General features: G+C 34.1%; 1 protein-coding gene across 8 annotated transcripts in view; it reads left to right on the forward strand.

The window, feature by feature from the left end:
• Positions 1-25,990, forward strand: part of LOC143250568 (uncharacterized) — a 140,533-nt gene that overhangs the window by 22,898 nt on the left and 91,645 nt on the right. For 4 of the 8 annotated variants that reach the window (XM_076501323.1, XM_076501322.1, XM_076501320.1 and 1 more), the window contains exon 3: positions 3,917-4,092. In XM_076501323.1, the coding sequence (XP_076357438.1) occupies positions 3,917-4,092 (176 nt within the window). The remainder of the gene's footprint in view (positions 1-3,916; positions 4,093-25,990) is intronic. The other 4 variants (XM_076501324.1, XM_076501321.1, XM_076501326.1 and 1 more) reach the window with 1 other exon arrangement.

A 25,990-nucleotide genomic window follows, 5' to 3' on the forward strand; every position in this document is an offset into this window, starting at 1 on the left:
TTGTGGTGTTGAGTTTCGTTTTGGTCTTCACCGGTATTATCTGTGTTGTGGTGTTGAGTTTCGTTTTGGTCTTCACCAGTATTATCTGTGTTGTGGTGTTGAGTTTCGTTTTGGTCTTCACCGGCATTATCTGTGTTGTGGTGTTGAGTTTCGTTTTGGTCTTCACCGGCATTATCTGTGTTGTGGTGTTGAGTTTCGTTTTGGTTTTCACCGGCATTATCTGTGTTGTGGTGTTGAGTTTCGTTTTGGTCTTCACCAGTATTATCTGTGTTGTGGTGTTGAGTTACTTTTTGGTCTTCACCAGCATTATCTGTGTTGTGGTGTTGAGTTTTGTTTTGGTCTTCATTGGTATTATCTGTGTTGTGGTGTTGAGTTTTTTTTTTTTGGTCTTCACCGGTATTATCTATGTTGTGGTGTTGAGTTTCTTTTTGGTCTTCACCGGCATTATCTATGTTGTGGTGTTGAGTTTCTTTTTGATCTTCACCGGTATTATCTGTGTTGTGATGTTGAGTTTCGTTTTGGTCTTCACCGGTATTATCTGTGTTGTGGTGTTGAGTTTCGTTTTGGTCTTCACCGGTATTATCTGTGTTGTGGTGTTGAGTTTTTTTTTTTTGGTCTTCACCGGTATTATCTGTGTTGTGGTGTTGAGTTTCTTGTTGATCTTCACCACTGTTAGTTGTTATGCTTTATTAGTATTTTTAAGGCTGGTATTATACTTCCAAATTTGTTAATCATATAATTATTTTTTAATACAAAAATACAGAAACAGTTTTAAGGTTACATAAGATATACAGATTTGTTTAAATTTTAACATATAATCAGTAGGGTCCAAAATTTCTAAACAGTTTTTTACAAATTTTTAGGGCTTCTCTAGTGAGGTTAACCAGGTTTAACTTGTACATTTTATAACCATTAGAGTGTGTGTGTGTTACTTCTGTTTTATCAGTTGTTGGCATAACTTTTTAAAGAAAGACACAAGTACAAAATATGTATTTGCATATACAGTGATATCTCGGTTCTCAAACAACTCCCTTCTTAAACAATTCTGTTTTCGAACATATTGTTTGAGAAAAAATGTCTTGGTTGTTGAACATAAACTTGGTTCTCGTATTGTCATGGCCCAAACCCCCAAAATTACCCAACTGATGATCCGAACAACCCTTTGACCATTTTTGGCCCACCCCAAGCTTGCCCAAAACATTTTCCCCCGCACCTGTCGCTCAGTCTACACCTCCGCTAAAATCTGCTGTGAACGTTCCTGTTTTTCCTTTTGTTTTTTTTGTTTTGTTTTTCTAAATATTCTGATTAAATAAGCCACCATGGGGTCAAAGAAGGATAATGAAAGCAGCAAACCAAAAAGAAAAGTTGTTAGAGCCACAATAGAGGTGAAAAAAGATCTCATAGCGAGGTATGAGAGTGGTGTTTGCATGTCTGACCTTGCTACACAAACAATGGAAGACGTAGAAAAACTGTTGTTGATTTGGGTAAACGAAAAACAGTTAGCTGGTGATAGCATTTCTGAGACCATCATTTGTGAGAAAGCAAAGCAGTTGCATGCTGACCTCTTGAAAAACACCTCTGGAATGAGTGCTGATACAAGTGATGCCTTTGAGGCTAGTAGGGGGTGGTTTGAAAAATTTAGGAAGAGAAGTGGCATACATAGTGTGGTGAGACATGGGGAGGGTGCCAGTTCTAACAAAGACTCTGCTGATAAATTTGTTAGGGAATTTAAGGACTATGTAGAAGCTGAGGGTTTTATTCCCCAACAAGTGTTCATCTGTGATGAGACAGGCCTCTTTTGGAAGAAAATGCCAAAGAGTACCTACATCACCAAGGAGGAGAAGTCACTGCTAGGACACAAGCCAATGAAGGACGTGCTAACTCTATTGTTATGTAGTAATTCAAGTGGGGATTTAAAACTTAAGCCTTTGCTTCTGTACCATATTGAGAATCCAAGGGTTTTTAAGAAAAATAATGCCCTGAAAAGTAAACTAAATGTCATGTGGAAGGCTAATAGTAAAGCATGGGTAACCAAGCAATTTTTTATGGAGTGGGTCCATGAAGTGTTTGCCCCAAGTGTAAAGAATTACCTCATGGAAAACAGTTGCCACTCAAGGCCCTTCTTGTGATGGACAATGCACCTGCTCACCCACCAGGCTTGGAGGATGGATTGGTGGAGGAGTACAGTTTCATTACAGTGAAGCTCTTGCCCCCTAACTCAACTCCTTTCATTCAGCCCATGGCCCAGCAGGTCATATCAATCTTTAAGAAACTCTGCACCAAAGCACTGTTTCAAAGGTGCTTTGAAGTGACCTCTGACACAGAGTTAACCCTCAGAGTGTTCTGGAAAAATCACTTTAATATCCTCCATTGCTTGAGGATCATGGATAAAGCCTGGAGAGAAGTGTCTTTGAGGACTATGAACTCAGCCTGGAAGAAATTGTAGCCAGACTCAGTAGCAGATAGAGACTTTGAAGGCTTTGAGGCTGAGCCTGTTGTCGAGGATATTGTCTCACTTGGCAAGTGTATGGGCTTGAATGTGAATGGTGATGATGTGGAGGAGTTGGTGGAAGACCACAACACTGAGCTCACCACAGAAGAACTCCAAGACCTTCAGAAGGAGCAGCAACAGAAGGCAAATGAGGGAGTGTCTTTAGATGAGGAGGAGGGAAGGGAGGATGTTCCTAGTTCACTAATCAAGGAAATGTGTGGAAAATGGGGAGAGTTACAGCGTTTTGTGGAAAAATTTCACCCTGACAAAGCTTTAGCAAACCCCAGCATAAACCTATTCAATGACAATGCCATGTCTTACTTCAGAAACATTTTAAAATGTAGGCAGAAACAAACCTTATTAGACAAGTTTTTAGTGAGAAATAGGTCCAGTGAGTCTCAAGCAGGTTGTAGTGGTGCAAAGAGACAAAAAAAAAAGAAAGGACCCCAGAAGGAGAGTTATCTGACATTTTTATGGAAGGTGACTCCCCTTCCAAACAATAATAACACTCCTACTCTCAACGTTCCTCACCACCTTTCACTTATGCCATCAGCCCTCCTCCACACAGGTAAAGTGTAGTTAATTTTTCATTTATTGTGTTTATAGTTTTTGTGGTTGACTTTATGCATGTAAGTATTATTATACAGGTATAAATAAGCAATATTTTTATATAAAATGCTTCATAATGCATAATTTTTGGAGGTCTGTAATGGATTAATTTAATTTACAGTATTTCTTATGGGAAAAATTGATTCGGTTTTCGAACAGCCTTCTGGAACTGATTAAGTTCGAGAACCAAGGTACCACTGTATATATTACTTCAAGCAAAGGTCTGATTGGAAACAGTAGTAACTTATATCACACTTCATATTACATAATCTTTATATTGATTCAGATAAAAATATGCTTTGAAATTACTATTGTCATACTGACCAAAATGTGTTTCTAGATTGAGACCTTAATATTTGTCACATTTAATTTGGATTGGTCCCATCATTAATAATGTTACAGGAACCTTCTCTTCACTTTAGATACCTTAAGAATTTCTCATATCTAAAAATAGGCCAGGGATCCATAGAAAGCTAGAGCTTCCTTTGTCAGATTGGAATAAAGATTCTTCCATGAGTTGGTAACACAACTATGGTTTTAGGGTACCAAAGTATAGAAAGGCATGTTTAATGATAAGGTAAAACAAGGAAAATTGCTTAAAATTCTAATCAGCCCTATTGAGTCAATTAAATAGTTATATTTTGCTGTTCTAGTTATGGCATAATTCTCTTAAGTAGCCAGGGGTCACTAAAACTAAATGCATCATACTTTACATTTTGTAAGTGTACTCGTACAATATTAGTATAGAAGGTGAATAAAAAAAGCTAAATGACTGGATTTTTGTAAATAAAAGTTCTGTAGTAGTGTTGATTTCAGTAGATTCAACGATGGAACCAGCTTTGCCTCGACGAAAGAAATACCCTGAAGTAGCATATAAGACCCATGAAGTCTTGCCATTTGATTACAGCAATGTTGATGAGGCTCTTGATGTATCGAATAATGTAGGTGAAAATGGAGGTGCACTTTCTGAACAGGACATCTTTAGAGCTAGGGTAAGAAGTATATTTGTGTATCTTATAGTACATTTTTAGGGTTGCATGGATTCTAAATATCCTTATTAAACCTTTGTAAAATGTTCAATAAAAATTTGCTGTCCCAACTCCAAAGTTACTATTCAGAAGTTTCAGAAAAATCACTGTGATATGTGTGTGTGTGTGTATGTATGTATATATATATATTTTTTTTCAAGTTATTACCCAGTTAATTTCTATTTCAGACATTGCTTTAGTCAAATTTCAAAAATCTCTGAACAATTGGTGTAAAATACAACACAACTACACAAAACAGTATGAAAAATAGAAGTGAATATAGTGTATAAAATAACACAGTTTATTAATTTTACAAGTTTTCAACATTTTGAAATTAAACTATGATACCATACTATTTATGAAAATTTTAAGGTAGGAAGTGAACCACTGTCACATGAAAACATTAACAAATGATTTTAGCATATTGTTTCAATCTGAGGTAAATTCCCAGAAAAACAACATGGAAAAGAAACTTGCCAAAGTTAAAAATGTCACATGTAACATGTGTAGAACATGAGTTTCCCATCAGACTCAATCCACTCTAATTTCTTCCTCCATAAATCAAGATAAATTTTATTTTCTCTTATACTCATGTGAAGCTTAAGGGACTTAGCTTTTTCTTGTCTGGGGGTAAATATTATTTAAAAAAAAAGAACATTTGTTTTCCTCCCACCTAAAAGTTTTCCTGAATTTTCACCATGTCTGACTGATTGATTATGACCAACCATCACAACATAGTTTTCATGTCTGTATTTCCTAAGAAATTTTGACAACCTGTTTGAATGATTTCCAGGCAACAAATTCTTTCTGATTGAGTACTGGTTACAATACATCACCACTTCCCAAACCTTTGTTTTGATAGAGATACCCTCTTTTATTTTGGTTTTATTGATGTTTGAAAATTTTCAGACGTGTATCTGAAATCGTTAACGTATTTGTTCTTTTCTTTTACAAAATTCTTTATGAGTCCTAATTTAATATAAAGTGGAAGCAGAATCACATTTCGAGGATTTGCAAAAGCTTGATACATAATATTTTGTTTCCCTGGTATGTAATTTTTCTCTGATTGGCTATTCCTTCTTTTCGAAATGATTTTCATCATTTGAGCTGTTCCAGAGACACAAAGAGCAACAATGTTTGGTACACTTACTCTGCAGGCCTAGCAGGAGTGCAATAATTTTGAGATCACGTGTGTTCTACTTAGGGTGATCATATTTGGTGGTCTCAACTATAATCTCCATGCATCGATAAATTTCTTTCATGATAACGACATGAGCAAGAGGAATCATTAGCTTAAAGTGTTTCTACTGTGCTAAAGTACAGCTTTCATACCAGCTATGAGTTGATAAAATGTCTTCCTTCTTGAAGGTGAGGGTCAATATTTAATTATTTCATTAGTGCATCAACATTTATACAGAAACACTTCATATGCTGCATACTGTAGTGGGAAGCAATGTTTTAATAGCAATTTCTGTAAATTGAAACTTGTTTCTGGAACTAATAAATTCCATTACTGTTGTTACTTATAATGTATCCCAGATGAGTTTCCAATTCATTATATTACATACGTTACGCATTACTATTTCAAATAATCAGAAATTTGAATTTAAAAGTTAAATGTTAATGTGTATCAAATTTATGGTATTTGTCAACAAAGTTGATACCCACAGTTTTCTTTTTTAACACAACTATATTTTAATATATAAACAAAAACAATATAATTTATGATAATAGTTATTACAAATAATGGTTTATATACAAAAGTTTTACAAACTTACAGACAACACTGAGTCTTACATCCAGTCTAGAGCTGAATATTTTATCAGTGATACAGGTCCATAATGAGCAAATTAATTCTGAGTTGATATTGTCTCACCTCACTTAAGCTAGCTGGTTCTGTTGACCTCACAACAGTTACAAGTTCACTTCTTACAAGGAAGATATTTAATGTCCTTGTAGAAATAATAACATCCAAAGTTAATTCACTGAAGTTAAATGGTTTGAAATGTATAAATGTTCCTGGCTAAATTCTGTAGTTTTCTGATTAATAGGCACTAATCACAATTGTAGCTTCTGATGCCAATAGCACACTGATTGTAGCTGACCAATAATAATAATCTTTGTCTTTTGGTGTGCAAGTTTTTATGTAAGAATCACACAATTTTCTCAACATTTCATCAATATTCTAGCACATTTTTGTAAAACGAATATTGCTGATTCTCACTTTCAAGAATCTTCTACAAATTCCAAGAACATGTTGGAACTGTGCAATACAATTTCAATAATACAAGTCACATGCATAAAAGAAAACTATACAGAAATAAGTGTAGACACTAAAATAAATGTACAACAGTAAAGACTTTAATGGCAACTTTTGCAAATTAAAACGTGTTTCTGGAGGTAATAAATTCTGTTGCTGTAAATGACAACCAAGAAGATTCCCCCTGTTGCTTTAATAGATGCAAGTCACGAATTGGATCATTTAACTCTTTTGGTGTAATTGAGTCAGTTTATGCTGAGATACCACAGGAATAGAAGTACTAGATGAAAATGATTCATTGTCTTTTTCACAGGATAACTCCTCAGTTTCCCAATTTACTAGTGGATGTGGCACTGGAAGACCAACCCCAGGAGGTAGTGGTTTCATTGCTGATGCAGTATCTGGATATCTAATGCATTTTTTAAAATTTTGACTGAATATCCAAAAAACATTAGTTCTGCAAAAATAACAGTCAACTAATTTATCTCTAAATATTTTCTGCTTGTGATACACTTTTAATGTTCTAAAATGTTTTATGGCATATATAAATATGATAAGTGCATATGCCAGACATACAGTCATGTGAAAAAGTAAGGACATCCTATAAAAGCCTATGTGTATTTTTGTAATATTTTTGGATATATAGATATCTAATCTCAATTTTAACAATTCTGAGAGATTATAGGAATATAACTAAACAATTAAAACTGAAGAAAAGACTTTTCAAGATCTTCTGTAAATGTAATTCTACAAAAATGCATATTCTAACTGAGGAAAAAGTTAGGACACCCCCAATTTATTCTCACTTGAAATAGCTCAACTCACACACAGGTGTATCACACCAGGTGCACATGATTAGAAGATCGTTACTCAGCATTTTGAATGAGGCTTGCCCTATTTAAACCTCAGACATTTAGTTTGGTGTGCTCCTGACTGTTGAAGTGAGAGTGAGCACCATGGTGAGAGCAAAAGAGCTGTCTGAGGCCTTCAGAAAGAAAATTGTAGCAGCTTATGAGTCTGGCAAGGGACTTAAAAAGATCCCAAAAGAATTTGAAATCAGCCATTTCACTGTTCGGAAAATAGTCAACAAGTGGAGGGCTTTCAAAACAACTGCCAACATGCCCAGGTCTGGTCGTCCAAGCAAGTTCAAACCGAGGGCAGACCGCAAGATGTTAAAAGAGGTCTCCAAACACCCTGACATATCATCACGGTACTTTCAGCAGCTCTGGCTGCTGTTGATGTGAAAGTGTATGCCTCTACAATCAGAAAGAGACTGCACAAGTTTAACTTGCATGGGAGGTGTGCAAGGAGGAAACCTTTGCTCTCTAAGAGAAACATCAAGACCAGACTGAAGTTTGCCAGAGAGAATGTGAACAAAGACCAGGGCTTCTGGATAATGTCCTTTGGACAGATGAGTCCAAAATTGAATTATTTGGACACCAGAACAGAGGACATGTTTGGCGTAATCCAAATACAGCATTCAAGGAAAAGAACCTCATACCAACTGTGAAGCATGGAGGTGGAAGTGTCATGGTTTGGGGCTGCTTTGCTGTAACAGGACCTGGACAGCTCACAATCATAGAATCCACCATGAATTCTACTGTGTATCAGAGGGTGATTGAGGATCATGTGAGACCATCTGTAAGAAAATTAAAGCTGGAGCAGAACTGGACCCTGCAACACAACAATGACCCAGAACATACCAGTAAATACACCAAGGCTGAAAACTAAGAAATGGAGAGTCCTGGAATGTCCAAATGAAAGCACAGATCTTAATCCCATTGAGATGCTGTGGGGTGACTTGAAACAGACTGTACATGCAAATATCTGATAGCTGAAAGAATTCTGCATTGAGGAGTGGGGCAAACTTTCTTCAGACCGATATCAGAGACTGGTAGCTGGCTACAAGAAGCATCTCGCTGCAGTTATTTCAGCCAAAGGGTTTACCACTAGCTATTAGGGGGTAGGGTGTCCTAACTTTTTCCTCAGTTAGAATATGCATTTTGGTAGAATTACATTTACAAAAGATCTTGAAAAGTCTTTTCTTCAGTTTTAATTGTTTAGTTATATTCCTATAATCTCTCAGTATTGTTAAAATTGAGATGAAATATCTATATATCCAAAAATGTTACAAAATACACAAGCTTTCATAGGGTGTCCTAGCTTTTTCACATGTGTGTAGTTGCACCACCTCTGAATAACACAGGCAGAAATTACTGTTAAAGATAATAGATTTATATTACCAAATAAAAATTAATTAACAGTTGTAAACATTTCATGGCACACTTGAGATTCTTCTGTAGCACATGGTTTAGGAAACACTGACTTAGGTGATTTTTGTGTTTGTACCATGTTGTGGGAAGTATGTGTGTCATACAGTTTGCACATCTGAAACTGAAATGTTTTCATGGTCATTAATTTTACACCCAAAATAGTCATAGTAAACTACAAATGTAGTAGAAATTGGGTGATTTGTGCACTTTTGGACTTCGCTTGAACTAGAAGCAGCCAGCATTTTAATTGAATCAAAAATATATATATTTACAGAACTAGAGTTTAAAAGATATTATAAAACAAAGTTTTTCAGAATTTGATTATATTTTGGGTATGATACAAGGAAGGAGGTTTCCGGTTCATGATGACCCCTTTAACAGTGTCTCAGCTATCTGTAACATATCCTGTAATGTATAAAACAGAACAGTTCATGATGAATAACAGTGTCTCAGCTATCTGTAACATATCCTGTAATGTATAAAACAGAACAGTTCATGATGATAACAGTGTCTCAGCTATCTGTAACATATCCTGTAATGTATAAAACAGAACAGTTCATGATGATAACAGTGTCTCAGCTATCTGTAACATATCCTGTAATGTATAAAACAGAACAGTTCATGATGATAACAGTGTCTCAGCTATCTGTAACATATCCTGTAATGTATAAAACAGAACAGTTCATGATGATAACAGTGTCTCAGCTATCTGTAACATATCCTGTAATGTATAAAACAGAACAGTTCATGATGATAACAGTGTCTCAGCTATCTGTAACATATCCTGTAATGTATAAAACAGAACAGTTCATGATGATAACAGTGTCTCAGCTATCTGTAACATATCCTGTAATGTATAAAACAGAACAGTTCATGATGATAACAGTGTCTCAGCTATCTGTAACATATCCTGTAATGTATAAAACAGAACAGTTCATGATGATAACAGTGTCTCAGCTATCTGTAACATATCCTGTAATGTATAAAACAGAACAGTTCATGATGATAACAGTGTCTCAGCTATCTGTAACATATCCTGTAATGTATAAAACAGAACAGTTCATGATGATAACAGTGTCTCAGCTATCTGTAACATATCCTGTAATGTATAAAACAGAACAGTTCATGATGATAACAGTGTCTCAGCTATCTGTAACATATCCTGTAATGTATAAAACAGAACAGTTCATGATGATAACAGTGTCTCAGCTATCTGTAACATATCCTGTAATGTATAAAACAGAACAGTTCATGATGATAACAGTGTCTCAGCTATCTGTAACATATCCTGTAATGTATAAAACAGAACAGTTCATGATGATAACAGTGTCTCAGCTATCTGTAACATATCCTGTAATGTATAAAACAGAACAGTTCATGATGATAACAGTGTCTCAGCTATCTGTAACATATCCTGTAATGTATAAAACAGAACAGTTCATGATGATAACAGTGTCTCAGCTATCTGTAACATATCCTGTAATGTATAAAACAGAACAGTTCATGATGATAACAGTGTCTCAGCTATCTGTAACATATCCTGTAATGTATAAAACAGAACAGTTCATGATGATAACAGTGTCTCAGCTATCTGTAACATATCCTGTAATGTATAAAACAGAACAGTTCATGATGATAACAGTGTCTCAGCTATCTGTAACATATCCTGTAATGTATAAAACAGAACAGTTCATGATGATAACAGTGTCTCAGCTATCTGTAACATATCCTGTAATGTATAAAACAGAACAGTTCATGATGATAACAGTGTCTCAGCTATCTGTAACATATCCTGTAATGTATAAAACAGAACAGTTCATGATGATAACAGTGTCTCAGCTATCTGTAACATATCCTGTAATGTATAAAACAGAACAGTTCATGATGATAACAGTGTCTCAGCTATCTGTAACATATCCTGTAATGTATAAAACAGAACAGTTCATGATGATAACAGTGTCTCAGCTATCTGTAACATATCCTGTAATGTATAAAACAGAACAGTTCATGATGATAACAGTGTCTCAGCTATCTGTAACATATCCTGTAATGTATAAAACAGAACAGTTCATGATGATAACAGTGTCTCAGCTATCTGTAACATATCCTGTAATGTATAAAACAGAACAGTTCATGATGATAACAGTGTCTCAGCTATCTGTAACATATCCTGTAATGTATAAAACAGAACAGTTCATGATGATAACAGTGTCTCAGCTATCTGTAACATATCCTGTAATGTATAAAACAGAACAGTTCATGATGATAACAGTGTCTCAGCTATCTGTAACATATCCTGTAATGTATAAAACAGAACAGTTCATGATGATAACAGTGTCTCAGCTATCTGTAACATATCCTGTAATGTATAAAACAGAACAGTTCATGATGATAACAGTGTCTCAGCTATCTGTAACATATCCTGTAATGTATAAAACAGAACAGTTCATGATGATAACAGTGTCTCAGCTATCTGTAACATATCCTGTAATGTATAAAACAGAACAGTTCATGATGATAACAGTGTCTCAGCTATCTGTAACATATCCTGTAATGTATAAAACAGAACAGTTCATGATGATAACAGTGTCTCAGCTATCTGTAACATATCCTGTAATGTATAAAACAGAACAGTTCATGATGATAACAGTGTCTCAGCTATCTGTAACATATCCTGTAATGTATAAAACAGAACAGTTCATGATGATAACAGTGTCTCAGCTATCTGTAACATATCCTGTAATGTATAAAACAGAACAGTTCATGATGATAACAGTGTCTCAGCTATCTGTAACATATCCTGTAATGTATAAAACAGAACAGTTCATGATGATAACAGTGTCTCAGCTATCTGTAACATATCCTGTAATGTATAAAACAGAACAGTTCATGATGATAACAGTGTCTCAGCTATCTGTAACATATCCTGTAATGTATAAAACAGAACAGTTCATGATGATAACAGTGTCTCAGCTATCTGTAACATATCCTGTAATGTATAAAACAGAACAGTTCATGATGATAACAGTGTCTCAGCTATCTGTAACATATCCTGTAATGTATAAAACAGAACAGTTCATGATGATAACAGTGTCTCAGCTATCTGTAACATATCCTGTAATGTATAAAACAGAACAGTTCATGATGATAACAGTGTCTCAGCTATCTGTAACATATCCTGTAATGTATAAAACAGAACAGTTCATGATGATAACAGTGTCTCAGCTATCTGTAACATATCCTGTAATGTATAAAACAGAACAGTTCATGATGATAACAGTGTCTCAGCTATCTGTAACATGTCCTGTAATGTATAAAACAGAACAGTTCATTATACGTGTCTCAGCTATCTGTAACATATCCTGTAATGTATAAAACAGAACAGTTCATGATGATAACAGTGTCTCAGCTATCTGTAACATATCCTGTAATGTATAAAACAGAACAGTTCATGATGATAACAGTGTCTCAGCTATCTGTAACATATCCTGTAATGTATAAAACAGAACAGTTCATGATGATAACAGTGTCTCAGCTATCTGTAACATATCCTGTAATGTATAAAACAGAACAGTTCATGATGATAACAGTGTCTCAGCTATCTGTAACATATCCTGTAATGTATAAAACAGAACAGTTCATGATGATAACAGTGTCTCAGCTATCTGTAACATATCCTGTAATGTATAAAACAGAACAGTTCATGATGATAACAGTGTCTCAGCTATCTGTAACATATCCTGTAATGTATAAAACAGAACAGTTCATGATGATAACAGTGTCTCAGCTATCTGTAACATATCCTGTAATGTATAAAACAGAACAGTTCATGATGATAACAGTGTCTCAGCTATCTGTAACATATCCTGTAATGTATAAAACAGAACAGTTCATGATGATAACAGTGTCTCAGCTATCTGTAACATATCCTGTAATGTATAAAACAGAACAGTTCATGATGATAACAGTGTCTCAGCTATCTGTAACATATCCTGTAATGTATAAAACAGAACAGTTCATGATGATAACAGTGTCTCAGCTATCTGTAACATATCCTGTAATGTATAAAACAGAACAGTTCATGATGATAACAGTGTCTCAGCTATCTGTAACATATCCTGTAATGTATAAAACAGAACAGTTCATGATGATAACAGTGTCTCAGCTATCTGTAACATATCCTGTAATGTATAAAACAGAACAGTTCATGATGATAACAGTGTCTCAGCTATCTGTAACATATCCTGTAATGTATAAAACAGAACAGTTCATGATGATAACAGTGTCTCAGCTATCTGTAACATATCCTGTAATGTATAAAACAGAACAGTTCATGATGATAACAGTGTCTCAGCTATCTGTAACATATCCTGTAATGTATAAAACAGAACAGTTCATGATGATAACAGTGTCTCAGCTATCTGTAACATATCCTGTAATGTATAAAACAGAACAGTTCATGATGATAACAGTGTCTCAGCTATCTGTAACATATCCTGTAATGTATAAAACAGAACAGTTCATGATGATAACAGTGTCTCAGCTATCTGTAACATATCCTGTAATGTATAAAACAGAACAGTTCATGATGATAACAGTGTCTCAGCTATCTGTAACATATCCTGTAATGTATAAAACAGAACAGTTCATGATGATAACAGTGTCTCAGCTATCTGTAACATATCCTGTAATGTATAAAACAGAACAGTTCATGATGATAACAGTGTCTCAGCTATCTGTAACATATCCTGTAATGTATAAAACAGAACAGTTCATGATGATAACAGTGTCTCAGCTATCTGTAACATATCCTGTAATGTATAAAACAGAACAGTTCATGATGATAACAGTGTCTCAGCTATCTGTAACATATCCTGTAATGTATAAAACAGAACAGTTCATGATGATAACAGTGTCTCAGCTATCTGTAACATATCCTGTAATGTATAAAACAGAACAGTTCATGATGATAACAGTGTCTCAGCTATCTGTAACATATCCTGTAATGTATAAAACAGAACAGTTCATGATGATAACAGTGTCTCAGCTATCTGTAACATATCCTGTAATGTATAAAACAGAACAGTTCATGATGATAACAGTGTCTCAGCTATCTGTAACATATCCTGTAATGTATAAAACAGAACAGTTCATGATGATAACAGTGTCTCAGCTATCTGTAACATATCCTGTAATGTATAAAACAGAACAGTTCATGATGATAACAGTGTCTCAGCTATCTGTAACATATCCTGTAATGTATAAAACAGAACAGTTCATGATGATAACAGTGTCTCAGCTATCTGTAACATATCCTGTAATGTATAAAACAGAACAGTTCATGATGATAACAGTGTCTCAGCTATCTGTAACATATCCTGTAATGTATAAAACAGAACAGTTCATGATGATAACAGTGTCTCAGCTATCTGTAACATATCCTGTAATGTATAAAACAGAACAGTTCATGATGATAACAGTGTCTCAGCTATCTGTAACATATCCTGTAATGTATAAAACAGAACAGTTCATGATGATAACAGTGTCTCAGCTATCTGTAACATATCCTGTAATGTATAAAACAGAACAGTTCATGATGATAACAGTGTCTCAGCTATCTGTAACATATCCTGTAATGTATAAAACAGAACAGTTCATGATGATAACAGTGTCTCAGCTATCTGTAACATATCCTGTAATGTATAAAACAGAACAGTTCATGATGATAACAGTGTCTCAGCTATCTGTAACATATCCTGTAATGTATAAAACAGAACAGTTCATGATGATAACAGTGTCTCAGCTATCTGTAACATATCCTGTAATGTATAAAACAGAACAGTTCATGATGATAACAGTGTCTCAGCTATCTGTAACATATCCTGTAATGTATAAAACAGAACAGTTCATGATGATAACAGTGTCTCAGCTATCTGTAACATATCCTGTAATGTATAAAACAGAACAGTTCATGATGATAACAGTGTCTCAGCTATCTGTAACATATCCTGTAATGTATAAAACAGAACAGTTCATGATGATAACAGTGTCTCAGCTATCTGTAACATATCCTGTAATGTATAAAACAGAACAGTTCATGATGATAACAGTGTCTCAGCTATCTGTAACATATCCTGTAATGTATAAAACAGAACAGTTCATGATGATAACAGTGTCTCAGCTATCTGTAACATATCCTGTAATGTATAAAACAGAACAGTTCATGATGATAACAGTGTCTCAGCTATCTGTAACATATCCTGTAATGTATAAAACAGAACAGTTCATGATGATAACAGTGTCTCAGCTATCTGTAACATATCCTGTAATGTATAAAACAGAACAGTTCATGATGATAACAGTGTCTCAGCTATCTGTAACATATCCTGTAATGTATAAAACAGAACAGTTCATGATGATAACAGTGTCTCAGCTATCTGTAACATATCCTGTAATGTATAAAACAGAACAGTTCATGATGATAACAGTGTCTCAGCTATCTGTAACATATCCTGTAATGTATAAAACAGAACAGTTCATGATGATAACAGTGTCTCAGCTATCTGTAACATATCCTGTAATGTATAAAACAGAACAGTTCATGATGATAACAGTGTCTCAGCTATCTGTAACATATCCTGTAATGTATAAAACAGAACAGTTCATGATGATAACAGTGTCTCAGCTATCTGTAACATATCCTGTAATGTATAAAACAGAACAGTTCATGATGATAACAGTGTCTCAGCTATCTGTAACATATCCTGTAATGTATAAAACAGAACAGTTCATGATGATAACAGTGTCTCAGCTATCTGTAACATATCCTGTAATGTATAAAACAGAACAGTTCATGATGATAACAGTGTCTCAGCTATCTGTAACATATCCTGTAATGTATAAAACAGAACAGTTCATGATGATAACAGTGTCTCAGCTATCTGTAACATATCCTGTAATGTATAAAACAGAACAGTTCATGATGATAACAGTGTCTCAGCTATCTGTAACATATCCTGTAATGTATAAAACAGAACAGTTCATGATGATAACAGTGTCTCAGCTATCTGTAACATATCCTGTAATGTATAAAACAGAACAGTTCATGATGATAACAGTGTCTCAGCTATCTGTAACATATCCTGTAATGTATAAAACAGAACAGTTCATGATGATAACAGTGTCTCAGCTATCTGTAACATATCCTGTAATGTATAAAACAGAACAGTTCATGATGATAACAGTGTCTCAGCTATCTGTAACATATCCTGTAATGTATATGTAACAGAACAGTTCATGATGATAACAGTGTCTCAGCTATCTTTAAATATCCTGTAATGTATAAAACAGAACAGTTCATGATGATAACAGTGTCTCAGCTATCTGTAACATATCCTGTAATGTATAAAACAGAACAGTTCATGATGATAACAGTGTCTCAGCTATCTGTAACATATCCTGTAATGTATAAAACAGAACAGTTCATGATGATAACAGTGTCTCAGCTATCTGTAACATATCCTGTAATGTATAAAACAGAACAGTTCATGATGATAACAGTGTCTCAGCTATCTGTAACATATCCTGTAATGTATAAAACAGAACAGTTCATGATGATAACAGTGTCTCAGCTATCTGTAACATATCCTGTAATGTATAAAACAGAACAGTTCATGATGATAACAGTGTCTCAGCTATCTGTAACATATCCTGTAATGTATAAAACAGAACAGTTCATGATGATAACAGTGTCTCAGCTATCTGTAACATATCCTGTAATGTATAAAACAGAACAGTTCATGATGATAACAGTGTCTCAGCTATCTGTAACATATCCTGTAATGTATAAAACAGAACAGTTCATGATGATAACAGTGTCTCAGCTATCTGTAACATATCCTGTAATGTATAAAACAGAACAGTTCATGATGATAACAGTGTCTCAGCTATCTGTAACATATCCTGTAATGTATAAAACAGAACAGTTCATGATGATAACAGTGTCTCAGCTATCTGTAACATATCCTGTAATGTATAAAACAGAACAGTTCATGATGATAACAGTGTCTCAGCTATCTGTAACATATCCTGTAATGTATAAAACAGAACAGTTCATGATGATAACAGTGTCTCAGCTATCTGTAACATATCCTGTAATGTATAAAACAGAACAGTTCATGATGATAACAGTGTCTCAGCTATCTGTAACATATCCTGTAATGTATAAAACAGAACAGTTCATGATGATAACAGTGTCTCAGCTATCTGTAACATATCCTGTAATGTATAAAACAGAACAGTTCATGATGATAACAGTGTCTCAGCTATCTGTAACATATCCTGTAATGTATAAAACAGAACAGTTCATGATGATAACAGTGTCTCAGCTATCTGTAACATATCCTGTAATGTATAAAACAGAACAGTTCATGATGATAACAGTGTCTCAGCTATCTGTAACATATCCTGTAATGTATAAAACAGAACAGTTCATGATGATAACAGTGTCTCAGCTATCTGTAACATATCCTGTAATGTATAAAACAGAACAGTTCATGATGATAACAGTGTCTCAGCTATCTGTAACATATCCTGTAATGTATAAAACAGAACAGTTCATGATGATAACAGTGTCTCAGCTATCTGTAACATATCCTGTAATGTATAAAACAGAACAGTTCATGATGATAACAGTGTCTCAGCTATCTGTAACATATCCTGTAATGTATAAAACAGAACAGTTCATGATGATAACAGTGTCTCAGCTATCTGTAACATATCCTGTAATGTATAAAACAGAACAGTTCATGATGATAACAGTGTCTCAGCTATCTGTAACATATCCTGTAATGTATAAAACAGAACAGTTCATGATGATAACAGTGTCTCAGCTATCTGTAACATATCCTGTAATGTATAAAACAGAACAGTTCATGATGATAACAGTGTCTCAGCTATCTGTAACATATCCTGTAATGTATAAAACAGAACAGTTCATGATGATAACAGTGTCTCAGCTATCTGTAACATATCCTGTAATGTATAAAACAGAACAGTTCATGATGATAACAGTGTCTCAGCTATCTGTAACATATCCTGTAATGTATAAAACAGAACAGTTCATGATGATAACAGTGTCTCAGCTATCTGTAACATATCCTGTAATGTATAAAACAGAACAGTTCATGATGATAACAGTGTCTCAGCTATCTGTAACATATCCTGTAATGTATAAAACAGAACAGTTCATGATGATAACAGTGTCTCAGCTATCTGTAACATATCCTGTAATGTATAAAACAGAACAGTTCATGATGATAACAGTGTCTCAGCTATCTGTAACATATCCTGTAATGTATAAAACAGAACAGTTCATGATGATAACAGTGTCTCAGCTATCTGTAACATATCCTGTAATGTATAAAACAGAACAGTTCATGATGATAACAGTGTCTCAGCTATCTGTAACATATCCTGTAATGTATAAAACAGAACAGTTCATGATGATAACAGTGTCTCAGCTATCTGTAACATATCCTGTAATGTATAAAACAGAACAGTTCATGATGATAACAGTGTCTCAGCTATCTGTAACATATCCTGTAATGTATAAAACAGAACAGTTCATGATGATAACAGTGTCTCAGCTATCTGTAACATATCCTGTAATGTATAAAACAGAACAGTTCATGATGATAACAGTGTCTCAGCTATCTGTAACATATCCTGTAATGTATAAAACAGAACAGTTCATGATGATAACAGTGTCTCAGCTATCTGTAACATATCCTGTAATGTATAAAACAGAACAGTTCATGATGATAACAGTGTCTCAGCTATCTGTAACATATCCTGTAATGTATAAAACAGAACAGTTCATGATGATAACAGTGTCTCAGCTATCTGTAACATATCCTGTAATGTATAAAACAGAACAGTTCATGATGATAACAGTGTCTCAGCTATCTGTAACATATCCTGTAATGTATAAAACAGAACAGTTCATGATGATAACAGTGTCTCAGCTATCTGTAACATATCCTGTAATGTATAAAACAGAACAGTTCATGATGATAACAGTGTCTCAGCTATCTGTAACATATCCTGTAATGTATAAAACAGAACAGTTCATGATGATAACAGTGTCTCAGCTATCTGTAACATATCCTGTAATGTATAAAACAGAACAGTTCATGATGATAACAGTGTCTCAGCTATCTGTAACATATCCTGTAATGTATAAAACAGAACAGTTCATGATGATAACAGTGTCTCAGCTATCTGTAACATATCCTGTAATGTATAAAACAGAACAGTTCATGATGATAACAGTGTCTCAGCTATCTGTAACATATCCTGTAATGTATAAAACAGAACAGTTCATGATGATAACAGTGTCTCAGCTATCTGTAACATATCCTGTAATGTATAAAACAGAACAGTTCATGATGATAACAGTGTCTCAGCTATCTGTAACATATCCTGTAATGTATAAAACAGAACAGTTCATGATGATAACAGTGTCTCAGCTATCTGTAACATATCCTGTAATGTATAAAACAGAACAGTTCATGATGATAACAGTGTCTCAGCTATCTGTAACATATCCTGTAATGTATAAAACAGAACAGTTCATGATGATAACAGTGTCTCAGCTATCTGTAACATATCCTGTAATGTATAAAACAGAACAGTTCATGATGATAACAGTGTCTCAGCTATCTGTAACATATCCTGTAATGTATAAAACAGAACAGTTCATGATGATAACAGTGTCTCAGCTATCTGTAACATATCCTGTAATGTATAAAACAGAACAGTTCATGATGATAACAGTGTCTCAGCTATCTGTAACATATCCTGTAATGTATAAAACAGAACAGTTCATGATGATAACAGTGTCTCAGCTATCTGTAACATATCCTGTAATGTATAAAACAGAACAGTTCATGATGATAACAGTGTCTCAGCTATCTGTAACATATCCTGTAATGTATAAAACAGAACAGTTCATGATGATAACAGTGTCTCAGCTATCTGTAACATATCCTGTAATGTATAAAACAGAACAGTTCATGATGATAACAGTGTCTCAGCTATCTGTAACATATCCTGTAATGTATAAAACAGAACAGTTCATGATGATAACAGTGTCTCAGCTATCTGTAACATATCCTGTAATGTATAAAACAGAACAGTTCATGATGATAACAGTGTCTCAGCTATCTGTAACATATCCTGTAATGTATAAAACAGAACAGTTCATGATGATAACAGTGTCTCAGCTATCTGTAACATATCCTGTAATGTATAAAACAGAACAGTTCATGATGATAACAGTGTCTCAGCTATCTGTAACATATCCTGTAATGTATAAAACAGAACAGTTCATGATGATAACAGTGTCTCAGCTATCTGTAACATATCCTGTAATGTATAAAACAGAACAGTTCATGATGATAACAGTGTCTCAGCTATCTGTAACATATCCTGTAATGTATAAAACAGAACAGTTCATGATGATAACAGTGTCTCAGCTATCTGTAACATATCCTGTAATGTATAAAACAGAACAGTTCATGATGATAACAGTGTCTCAGCTATCTGTAACATATCCTGTAATGTATAAAACAGAACAGTTCATGATGATAACAGTGTCTCAGCTATCTGTAACATATCCTGTAATGTATAAAACAGAACAGTTCATGATGATAACAGTGTCTCAGCTATCTGTAACATATCCTGTAATGTATAAAACAGAACAGTTCATGATGATAACAGTGTCTCAGCTATCTGTAACATATCCTGTAATGTATAAAACAGAACAGTTCATGATGATAACAGTGTCTCAGCTATCTGTAACATATCCTGTAATGTATAAAACAGAACAGTTCATGATGATAACAGTGTCTCAGCTATCTGTAACATATCCTGTAATGTATAAAACAGAACAGTTCATGATGATAACAGTGTCTCAGCTATCTGTAACATATCCTGTAATGTATAAAACAGAACAGTTCATGATGATAACAGTGTCTCAGCTATCTGTAACATATCCTGTAATGTATAAAACAGAACAGTTCATGATGATAACTCAGTATCTGTAACATATCCTGTAATGTATAAAACAGAACAGTTCATGATGATAACAGTGTCTCAGCTATCTGTAACATATCCTGTAATGTATAAAACAGAACAGTTCATGATGATAACAGTGTCTCAGCTATCTGTAACATATCCTGTAATGTATAAAACAGAACAGTTCATGATGATAACAGTGTCTCTGCTATCTGTAACATATCCTGTAATGTATAAAACAGAAAAGTTCATGATGATAACAGTCTCAGCTATCTGTAACATATCCTGTAATGTATAAAACAGAACAGTTCATGATGATAAAAGTGTCTCAGCTATCTGTAACATATCCTGTAATGTATAAAACAGAACAGTTCATGATGATAACAGTGTCTCAGCTATCTGTAACATATCCTGTAATGTATAAAACAGAACAGTTCATGATGATAACAGTGTCTCAGCTATCTGTAACATATCCTGTAATGTATAAAACAGAACAGTTCATGATGATAACAGTGTCTCAGCTATCTGTAACATATCCTGTAATGTATAAAACAGAACAGTTCATGATGATAACAGTGTCTCAGCTATCTGTAACATATCCTGTAATGTATAAAACAGAACAGTTCATGATGATAACAGTGTCTCAGCTATCTGTAACATATCCTGTAATGTATAAAACAGAACAGTTCATGATGATAACAGTGTCTCAGCTATCTGTAACATATCCTGTAATGTATAAAACAGAACAGTTCATGATGATAACAGTGTCTCAGCTATCTGTAACATATCCTGTAATGTATAAAACAGAACAGTTCATGATGATAACAGTGTCTCAGCTATCTGTAACATATCCTGTAATGTATAAAACAGAACAGTTCATGATGATAACAGTGTCTCAGCTATCTGTAACATATCCTGTAATGTATAAAACAGAACAGTTCATGATGATAACAGTGTCTCAGCTATCTGTAACATATCCTGTAATGTATAAAACAGAACAGTTCATGATGATAACAGTGTCTCAGCTATCTGTAACATATCCTGTAATGTATAAAACAGAACAGTTCATGATGATAACAGTGTCTCAGCTATCTGTAACATATCCTGTAATGTATAAAACAGAACAGTTCATGATGATAACAGTGTCTCAGCTATCTGTAACATATCCTGTAATGTATAAAACAGAACAGTTCATGATGATAACAGTGTCTCAGCTATCTGTAACATATCCTGTAATGTATAAAACAGAACAGTTCATGATGATAACAGTGTCTCAGCTATCTGTAACATATCTGTATCCTGTAATGTATAAAACAGAACAGTTCATGATGATAACAGTGTCTCAGCTATCTGTAACATATCCTGTAATGTATAAAACAGAACAGTTCATGATGATAACAGTGTCTCAGCTATCTGTAACATATCCTGTAATGTATAAAACAGAACAGTTCATGATGATAACAGTGTCTCAGCTATCTGTAACATATCCTGTAATGTATAAAACAGAACAGTTCATGATGATAACAGTGTCTCAGCTATCTGTAACATATCCTGTAATGTATAAAACAGAACAGTTCATGATGATAACAGTGTCTCAGCTATCTGTAACATATCCTGTAATGTATAAAACAGAACAGTTCATGATGATAACAGTGTCTCAGCTATCTGTAACATATCCTGTAATGTATAAAACAGAACAGTTCATGATGATAACAGTGTCTCAGCTATCTGTAACATATCCTGTAATGTATAAAACAGAACAGTTCATGATGATAACAGTGTCTCAGCTATCTGTAACATATCCTGTAATGTATAAAACAGAACAGTTCATGATGATAACAGTGTCTCAGCTATCTGTAACATATCCTGTAATGTATAAAACAGAACAGTTCATGATGATAACAGTGTCTCAGCTATCTGTAACATATCCTGTAATGTATAAAACAGAACAGTTCATGATGATAACAGTGTCTCAGCTATCTGTAACATATCCTGTAATGTATAAAACAGAACAGTTCATGATGATAACAGTGTCTCAGCTATCTGTAACATATCCTGTAATGTATAAAACAGAACAGTTCATGATGATAACAGTGTCTCAGCTATCTGTAACATATCCTGTAATGTATAAAACAGAACAGTTCATGATGATAACAGTGTCTCAGCTATCTGTAACATATCCTGTAATGTATAAAACAGAACAGTTCATGATGATAACAGTGTCTCAGCTATCTGTAACATATCCTGTAATGTATAAAACAGAACAGTTCATGATGATAACAGTGTCTCAGCTATCTGTAACATATCCTGTAATGTATAAAACAGAACAGTTCATGATGATAACAGTGTCTCAGCTATCTGTAACATATCCTGTAATGTATAAAACAGAACAGTTCATGATGATAACAGTGTCTCAGCTATCTGTAACATATCCTGTAATGTATAAAACAGAACAGTTCATGATGATAACAGTGTCTCAGCTATCTGTAACATATCCTGTAATGTATAAAACAGAACAGTTCATGATGATAACAGTGTCTCAGCTATCTGTAACATATCCTGTAATGTATAAAACAGAACAGTTCATGATGATAACAGTGTCTCAGCTATCTGTAACATATCCTGTAATGTATAAAACAGAACAGTTCATGATGATAACAGTGTCTCAGCTATCTGTAACATATCCTGTAATGTATAAAACATTCATGATGATAACAGTGTCTCAGCTATCTGTAACATATCCTGTAATGTATAAAACAGAACAGTTCATGATGATGACAGTGTCTCAGCTATCTGTAACATATCCTGTAATGTATAAAACAGAACAGTTCATGATGATAACAGTGTCTCAGCTATCTGTAACATATCGTCTAATGTAAAAAACAGAACAGTTCATGATGATAACAGTGTCTCAGCTATCTGTAACATATCCTGTAATGTATAAAACAGAACAGTTCATGATGATAACAGTGTCTCAGCTATCTGTAACATATCCTGTAATGTATAAAACAGAACAGTTCATGATGATAACAGTGTCTCAGCTATCTGTAACATATCCTGTAATGTATAAAACAGAACAGTTCATGATGATAACAGTGTCTCAGCTATCTGTAACATATCCTGTAATGTATAAAACAGAACAGTTCATGATGATAACAGTGTCTCAGCTATCTGTAACATATCCTGTAATGTATAAAACAGAACAGTTCATGATGATAACAGTGTCTCAGCTATCTGTAACATATCCTGTAATGTATAAAACAGAACAGTTCATGATGATAACAGTGTCTCAGCTATCTGTAACATATCCTGTAATGTATAAAACAGAACAGTTCATGATGATAACAGTGTCTCAGCTATCTGTAACATATCCTGTAATGTATAAAACAGAACAGTTCATGATGATAACAGTGTCTCAGCTATCTGTAACATATCCTGTAATGTATAAAACAGAACAGTTCATGATGATAACAGTGTCTCAGCTATCTGTAACATATCCTGTAATGTATAAAACAGAACAGTTCATGATGATAACAGTGTCTCAGCTATCTGTAACATATCCTGTAATGTATAAAACAGAACAGTTCATGATGATAACAGTGTCTCAGCTATCTGTAACATATCCTGTAATGTATAAAACAGAACAGTTCATGATGATAACAGTGTCTCAGCTATCTGTAACATATCCTGTAATGTATAAAACAGAACAGTTCATGATGATAACAGTGTCTCAGCTATCTGTAACATATCCTGTAATGTATAAAACAGAACAGTTCATGATGATAACAGTGTCTCAGCTAGTGTCTCAGCTATCTGTAACATATACAGTTCATGATGATAACAGTGTCTCAGCTATCTGTAACATATCCTGTAATGTATAAAACAGAACAGTTCATGATGATAACAGTGTCTCAGCTATCTGTAACATATCCTGTAATGTATAAAACAGAACAGTTCATGATGATAACAGTGTCTCAGCTATCTGTAACATATCCTGTAATGTATAAAACAGAACAGTTCATGATGATAACAGTGTCTCAGCTATCTGTAACATATCCTGTAATGTATAAAACAGAACAGTTCATGATGATAACAGTGTCTCAGCTATCTGTAACATATCCTGTAATGTATAAAACAGAACAGTTCATGATGATAACAGTGTCTCAGCTATCTGTAACATATCCTGTAATGTATAAAACAGAACAGTTCATGATGATAACAGTGTCTCAGCTATCTGTAACATATCCTGTAATGTATAAAACAGAACAGTTCATGATGATAACAGTGTCTCAGCTATCTGTAACATATCCTGTAATGTATAAAACAGAACAGTTCATGATGATAACAGTGTCTCAGCTATCTGTAACATATCCTGTAATGTATAAAACAGAACAGTTCATGATGATAACAGTGTCTCAGCTATCTGTAACATATCCTGTAATGTATAAAACAGAACAGTTCATGATGATAACAGTGTCTCAGCTATCTGTAACATATCCTGTAATGTATAAAACAGAACAGTTCATGATGATAACAGTGTCTCAGCTATCTGTAACATATCCTGTAATGTATAAAACAGAACAGTTCATGATGATAACAGTGTCTCAGCTATCTGTAACATATCCTGTAATGTATAAAACAGAACAGTTCATGATGATAACAGTGTCTCAGCTATCTGTAACATATCCTGTAATGTATAAAACAGAACAGTTCATGATGATAACAGTGTCTCAGCTATCTGTAACATATCCTGTAATGTATAAAACAGAACAGTTCATGATGATAACAGTGTCTCAGCTATCTGTAACATATCCTGTAATGTATAAAACAGAACAGTTCATGATGATAACAGTGTCTCAGCTATCTGTAACATATCCTGTAATGTATAAAACAGAACAGTTCATGATGATAACAGTGTCTCAGCTATCTGTAACATATCCTGTAATGTATAAAACAGAACAGTTCATGATGATAACAGTGTCTCAGCTATCTGTAACATATCCTGTAATGTATAAAACAGAACAGTTCATGATGATAACAGTGTCTCAGCTATCTGTAACATATCCTGTAATGTATAAAACAGAACAGTTCATGATGATAACAGTGTCTCAGCTATCTGTAACATATCCTGTAATGTATAAAACAGAACAGTTCATGATGATAACAGTGTCTCAGCTATCTGTAACATATCCTGTAATGTATAAAACAGAACAGTTCATGATGATAACAGTGTCTCAGCTATCTGTAACAT

This window comes from Tachypleus tridentatus, chromosome 5 (genome assembly GCF_004210375.1).
Source record: "Tachypleus tridentatus isolate NWPU-2018 chromosome 5, ASM421037v1, whole genome shotgun sequence".
Lineage (NCBI taxonomy): Eukaryota > Metazoa > Arthropoda > Merostomata > Xiphosura > Limulidae > Tachypleus > Tachypleus tridentatus.